Here is a 6,982-nt window from a genome sequence, read left to right as displayed (position 1 = left end):
TTGGTTATCTGTACCTTCATATTGATAAGATTTACTAGGAAAAAGAAGAGAAATAAGCGAAGAAAACAAAAGGATAACGTTACCTGACATAACGGCCGCCATGTTGATTATCCCGCCATAATTCAAAGAGAATCATGCGAGATCCTTCACTTAAAAGACATTAACAGCGTCTTTTCCATGTGAAAACTTCAAAAATATTTATTATCACAGCTATCCTTGCTTGCTATAGAAGACCAATAAAATAATTCGCCTTTTTTTAATGTTGTATAGACATTTTTAAGATTTTAAATGCCAAAAAAGACGCCTGTGAAGCTACACACTAGTGATGGCTATCACAATTTTTTTCCATATCCTGATGCATTCTTCAAAATAGTGTGTCTTATAATTTGTCCATAAAACTGGTAAGCAAAATGTATCTGGCCCATAGACAAACTGAAACATTCGCACGTATACGGAAGCCAGGACGACGCGAAGACTATAACAACGGTTACCAACATTTTCAAGACCTTTCTGTTGGTTTTGTCTTTATTCTCTTGGTTTGCAGTTAGCCCTTACCCCGGCGTCCGTCTTTGCCACATTTTAAACATTATAACCGCGTAAAAAAATGCGATAGTTACGCGCTTAGGTGATCACCTCAAATGCAACCATTCAGCCCAGACAATTTTTATTGCTGAATAATCACCTATGTAATTATACTAAATCGCTTTATTTCCTCTATAACGATACAACTCTCGTTGTGTCCATCAATAAATGAAATGCTGCTTTTCCTGATGAAATGTTATTGTTTATTGAGATTAGTTCATAAGTTGACAATTAAAGCAGCAGATAATTCAACCAAGAAAGAAAAAGAGAGAGCCTGAGTTCAAAGTTGTAGTTGTTTTTATAATGACGCAACATCTATTTTTAAGTGCAGGGATTTTTCCCAAAGTTTTCCGAGAATTGGAAAAGTAGTTGACGGCAGAGGCTTCTATGAAAGTGGCAGCGTGAGCAAAAATCGGAGGGTTAAAACCTACGTTAGTAAGAGCTTTTGCGATTTCTGCTAGTACTAGCTAGTACTATTTTACAAAAATCCATCATGAACGAAAGAAAGAGGAACGAAACAAAGAACTCACCCTTCTCATCCAACCTCGAAGTGTTCTTGGCTGTAGGATCTGTGGTGGTAATTTTTGTTTTTGCGGTCTGCCTGTTTTTCTTAATGACACCACAGTGTAGATCAACTATTTCAAATGGTGAGTGACAAAATAGCTTAGTAGTATCTTAGATAAAATTCAGACTCTCATTGCAGCTAAAGTAAGCATACACACCACTTCCGACAGATGCTTCGCTCAGCATTTTCAGTTTTGCTTGTTCATCTGTATGATCATGCAGCTCAGCCATGGCCAATTTACCCCTAATTTCACATTCATTTGCTTTTCAAGAAAACGCCTCGTTCGGGAAATTACATTTAAATTCAAAACGGGCTCGATATCATGGGCTGGCCGGGACTGTTTCTGGTTTTATTTTATTAAATGTAATTACGGTTTTGTATTTACAAAACAAAGAATAACATTATTTTCTTACCCTTCCATAAAAGATGAACCAATGGACAAGAGAGGCAAAGTTTACTTTGTTGCTTGTGTGAATGACTCTCAGTGTTGCGACAATGCCTTTTGTACAGCCATCGGCCAGAATCACACCTGTCTTTGTAACAGTGGCTTCCAAGGAAATGGCCTCGATTGTTACGGTATGGAAACTCGTTTAAGACCCCGTTGAAGCCCAGAATTTTTTCAGACTTCTCTACGCAATGGCTAAAATTACGTTCATAACTGCGAGGATCATAGTTTCATTCAATATCATATCTGCAGTTCAATATATTCATGTATCATTTCATTCGTTGGTATGGAAACTTGTTTCCTAACCATGTCACGCTTTTGAATCAATCACCAGTGAGCTGCCGAAACGGGAGTTGATCTATTTCGCGGTCGGTGCTCTGACTCTGTAATGTCATGTAACAATTCTTCAAAACGAACGCTTTGGAATTCAGCGTTTCGGGCAAAACGTTCCAAAAAACCGAAACACTAAACTTGCAATTTTCGTGTCATGGCGTCCGGTAAGCCATGCATGGCCTGCCTGGAAAACGTTTTGCTTAGGGGCCGACCATTTAACTCTTGAAGAGGGGGGAAGGGAGTGGGTGATTTCTGGTCAGCAATTTTGTTTTTTCTAGCAACCTGGTGGGCAGGATATTTTTCCCGCCTAAATGCTCTGCAGGATATTTTTCTTTTCTCCTCATTTCTCTGCAGGAATTTTTTTTCCTCAAAAAAAGTATTGTGTTTACATTTACAGAATGTATTTACATTTACAGAGGGGGACATGGGGGGGCCCTAAACACTGCAACACCGCAAAAAAAATTAACGGACACCGCATCACCCCAAGAAAAGTCGATGAAACACCGTCACCGCAACAATTATTTTTAGCTACATGATTTTAACGTCTACACTTGACATAACACTTTTATACCTAAACAATTTTCCACAAAATAAACACAACAAAATGCACTCTTGTCAATGCATGCCTACGCGTCGATACTGTTGATACTCGTAAATCAGTTTTCTTGTACTCACCCGGAGAGGTCGTTTGTATGAAGTTCCATGAACATTACTGAGAAGTTGACCCGAAAAGCTGCCAAGCGATAAAACAACATTTCCAGAGTGTGGAGCAAATAATTTCATTTCACCGAACACCGTAGCTTGCGAAACACAAACATCGCACACCGTTGGGTTTGCGATCACCGCAACACTGCAAATTGAGATTTTATTCACCGCATCACCGCATTGAAAAAACCATCAACACCGCAACACCGCAAATCCCCATGTCCCCCTCTTTACATTTTGGTTATTGCAGTAATAGTTCTAATGTGGAGCTGCAAAGCCTTAAAATGTTGTAAGCTATACAAAATCATTGTTGTATAGCTACATGTCTTCGGAACGTCATTCTTTAGAATCATTTAATGTTACCTAATAACAATATTGTCATGTTATAAAGTGATGCTCCACAGGTAGATTTGAAAATGTTTAGCTTCTTAATTTTAAAAAATAGCTAAAAATAGCAATAAGCAGTTCAGAAATGCTCATAGCATGGTAATTACTGCTACAATCATTAGTTACAATTTAAAAGTAGACTGAAATCTCCAAAACAAATGTTAAAGCAGAATTAAAGTTAGTTGATCATGGTCTAATTTGTTATATGTTGTCTTATATTATATAAGACATTGCAAAAACCTTATATCTCAATAGAAAGTAATTACATGAAAATGCTTCAGTTGAAAAGATTAAAAATGAACAAATTAGTTTTCTTTGTCTAATAAAACTTGATTCTTCAAAATAGAAAAATTTACCTCCATTACTGCTTCTGATAAGCTAACGAGTTTGGATACAGTGCGAGCCAGCAAGCCAGAAATCCCTGATCCCAATAACCGCAGGCTACCTAAGGAACAGTAGGCTAACTGCAGTGCTAACTAGGCTAGCCAATGTGTAATTTAGGCTAACTGTAATAGCTTGCATGACTCCTATGACTTGGAGCCATGTGAACCAAGCAAGCAAGAAATCCCTTATCCCATTATAAGGGCAAACCGCAAGCTACCTAAGCTAACTGTAGGCCAACCGGTGCGACGTTTAGGCTAACCAGAGTGTTGTTTAGGCCAATCAATGTATTATTTTGATAGTGGTTCGCTGTCTTGCAGATTATCCGGAATGGTTGCAGTTTTGCTGGGATTTTGTACCCCCCAGGAATGATAAAATAGCTTTGCAACATTTTTTTTTCCTTGCTTGAAGCAGTGCAAGAATTTTTTTTTATATTTCATTTGTGCTGCATGCAATTTTTTTCTTCTAAGAAGCACTTGCAGGAATTTTTTTTTTCAAAATCACCCCCCCCCCCCCCCCCCCTCAAGAGTTAAATGGTCGGCCCCTTAGAGAGAGCATTTTATGGGTTTCGTAGCAAAGAACAGCTGAGCCCAAAGAACAGGATTTTGATATTTTGAATAATGGGACAAGGTTAAAAACTTGAGAAAATTGGGGAGAAAGAGAGAACGCAACGCTTATGAGTCACGCCTCTATTTATTAGCTGCCGCTTCGTTTAATTCGTCTCGAGGCAAAACGGAAAATTCGTTTATCGGGCTTTCTTTTCTCCTAAACCCTACAGAAATGCTCACTGGGCAGGTTTCCAGGTCAACGTTCTTGCGTTTCAAGGGTTCAAGGGTTCTACTAGGGACCTTCATATTTCACTGCCCATTTACAACCCTATCGTGTCTGCGCTACTCATGCTTCACTCTTCTCACCAGCTTATCCGAATGTGCACACATTGATGATGCCTTCTGTGAGCAAACGAAACAAAGTGTAAATAATGTATTCCCACATAAGCGGAAAATTCTTATTTTTATATAAGTGGCTAGGAGTGCAGATTTGACCTCTTCAATACTGAATAAAAACCCTTTTCGTAGAACCTGGTTCTAAAAGGGAAGAATTCATTGTGCATGAATATGTAATCCCATATTTCATCTTTTACTATAAAACAGTGTGACAAAATTTTACTTGACTAGACTAAAATTGTTTATGCTTATCAATAATTATTAATAGTAAGGTAAATTTTGTTTTAGATCTAAATGAGTGTCTCTCAGAAGAAATGAATGTTTGCCCTTCCAACGCTGTATGTATTAATACCATTGGTTCTTACAACTGCAGTTGTTTTCCGGGCTACAAGGGAAATGGACGAGGTTGCGAAGACATTGATGAATGCAGTCTTAGGATCCATAATTGCAGTGTAAATGCAACCTGCAATAATACTATGGGCTCGTTCAACTGCAACTGCTTGGAAGGATTTCAGGGCGATGGTCAAATATGCACCGATATCGATGAATGCAAAGATAACTCTCACAACTGCAGTCAGTATGCTTACTGCAACAATGTCATAGGTGCCCATGAGTGTACATGTTTTTCTGGTTTCCAAGGGGATGGGAGGACATGCGAAGACATTGACGAATGCAAAACCAAAACCCATCAGTGCAGTAAACATGCATTTTGCAGCAACATTAATGGCGCATACAATTGCACCTGTCTTAATGGCTTCAAAGGAGACGGATCGGTATGCAAAGATGTGAATGAATGCAACGAGGGAATACACAATTGCAGTGAGCATGCCATCTGTGCAAATACCATCGGGTCTCATAGCTGCACCTGCACTCGTGGTTTTCAAGGGGATGGCTGGATATGCAAAGATGTGGACGAGTCCAAGGAGGGAATCCACAACTGCAGTCAGCATGCCTATTGTACTAACAGTGTTGGTGCTTATAACTGTACATGCCTCAGTGGTTTTCAAGGAAATGGGTGGACCTGCACAGATGTGGATGAATGCAAGAAAGGAACCCACAGCTGCAATAAGCATGCTACTTGTACAAATACCGTCGGGTCTCATAGCTGCACCTGCACTCGTGGTTTTCAAGGAGATGGCTGGGTATGTAAAGATGTTAACGAGTGCAAGGTGGGCATCCGTCGCTGTAGTCAGTTTGCTGAATGCAAAAATGTCATAGGATCCTATCATTGCAAATGCCGCCATGGTTTCCAAGGCAGTGGGTGGACTTGCAAAGATGTAGAAGAATGCAATTTGGAAATCCATGATTGCAGTCCTTATGCATCCTGCACAAACAGCGTTGGTGGATTCAGTTGCACGTGTCGCAAGGGATTTGAAGGCAATGGGCGGTGGTGCACTGATGTTAACGAGTGCCAGACAAGCACCCACGGCTGTCACGCCCACGCAACCTGCGATAACTCTCAAGGGTCGTATAGTTGCACTTGCGACACAGGATACAGAGGAGATGAAAAAACGTGCAATGGTAAGTGCAAGGAAAGGGATAAGTTTAAAAAATAACTTCCGTTCGACAAAGGAGAAGAGGAACCTGCCTGTCCTCATTACTACTTTCATTCAACTATGACTTCCTCTAAGTTCGATCAATAGTTGTTCAATCAAAAGGCACAAGATTGGGTCAAAGGGCCACACTGCTTTATGTTATTAGCGGATTTTAATGTCATCGCCACTAATACTGGCGTTAAAAATGAAAAAGGGTTGATTGGCATGTTTGCATGTGAATCGAAGGAGTGCTAAATAAAGATCCCTCAAGCATCGATCGTGTTGCAGCGGATTCATTTCGACGACCCTGTGGTTAGGCGTTTCTTGTCTACGCTTGAATAATTCCTTCGTATTTCAAAATGCAATTCAAATAAATCCAGGCTTGAACTGGGCAATATCTAAGATAATTCTTGCCATCGGAGAGAATTTGTGTGTATTACTCACAAAGTTGATTTTTACGATTTCTCTTTATCAGATATCGAGGAGTGTCTAGATGGGACTGACAGGTGCAGTTTATATTCGCGCTGTGTGAACAGTCTAGGCTCGTATGACTGCCACCGGTGCGGCCACGGTTTCCGAGGCAATGGGATGTCTTGTGTTGATTATGATGAGTGCGAAGAGGGCGTTCACGATTGCCACAAGAAAGCCACGTGCATAAACACGGTGGGCTCGTATGGTTGTAGTTGTCACAAAGGATACAATGGAAATGGTAAAGTGTGTAAAGGTGAGTGGGCTCCAGCTCCGGTTACAGGGTAACGTTAACAAAATGATCAGCACTAGAAAAATACAGGTGATAACTCCCGAATTAAAGTCGTTGTTTAGTTGATCAGTACGCGGCTTCGTAGCTGGAGCTGAAATCAAAAGTGGTTCAGCTCAACGTCCAACGTCTCAACCTCCCTTTATAACTTTCATCTGATCTATGTAGCCATAGCTGTAAAGACCCTCAAAACGGGCACTGTAAGTGGGAGGGGTCTTAAGTCTTTTGCTCCTATTGACCGCTAGTGGCAGTGGGAAAGCCCTCGAAACTACCGACGTCATGTGACTACGCATTAGCGAGCCTAAGCGTGGACGACGACGACGCCCCGGAAGATGTCATCTGAAAATA

At 40.5% G+C, this 6,982-nt stretch overlaps 1 protein-coding gene across 1 annotated transcript in view; it reads left to right on the top strand.

Moving 5' to 3' along the window:
• The first annotated feature begins 1,055 nt into the window (after nucleotides 1-1,055).
• Nucleotides 1,056-6,982, top strand: part of LOC138007687 (latent-transforming growth factor beta-binding protein 4-like) — a 6,583-nt gene continuing 656 nt past the window's right edge. Inside the window, exons 1-4 of the mRNA XM_068854740.1 lie at nucleotides 1,056-1,229; nucleotides 1,574-1,723; nucleotides 4,631-5,863; nucleotides 6,353-6,601. Of these exons, the coding sequence (XP_068710841.1) occupies nucleotides 1,076-1,229; nucleotides 1,574-1,723; nucleotides 4,631-5,863; nucleotides 6,353-6,601 (1,786 nt within the window). The 5' untranslated portion in view covers nucleotides 1,056-1,075. The remainder of the gene's footprint in view (nucleotides 1,230-1,573; nucleotides 1,724-4,630; nucleotides 5,864-6,352; nucleotides 6,602-6,982) is intronic.

This window comes from Montipora foliosa, chromosome 6, assembly GCF_036669935.1.
Source record: "Montipora foliosa isolate CH-2021 chromosome 6, ASM3666993v2, whole genome shotgun sequence".
Lineage (NCBI taxonomy): Eukaryota > Metazoa > Cnidaria > Anthozoa > Scleractinia > Acroporidae > Montipora > Montipora foliosa.
This window is presented reverse-complemented; position numbering and strand designations above follow the sequence as displayed.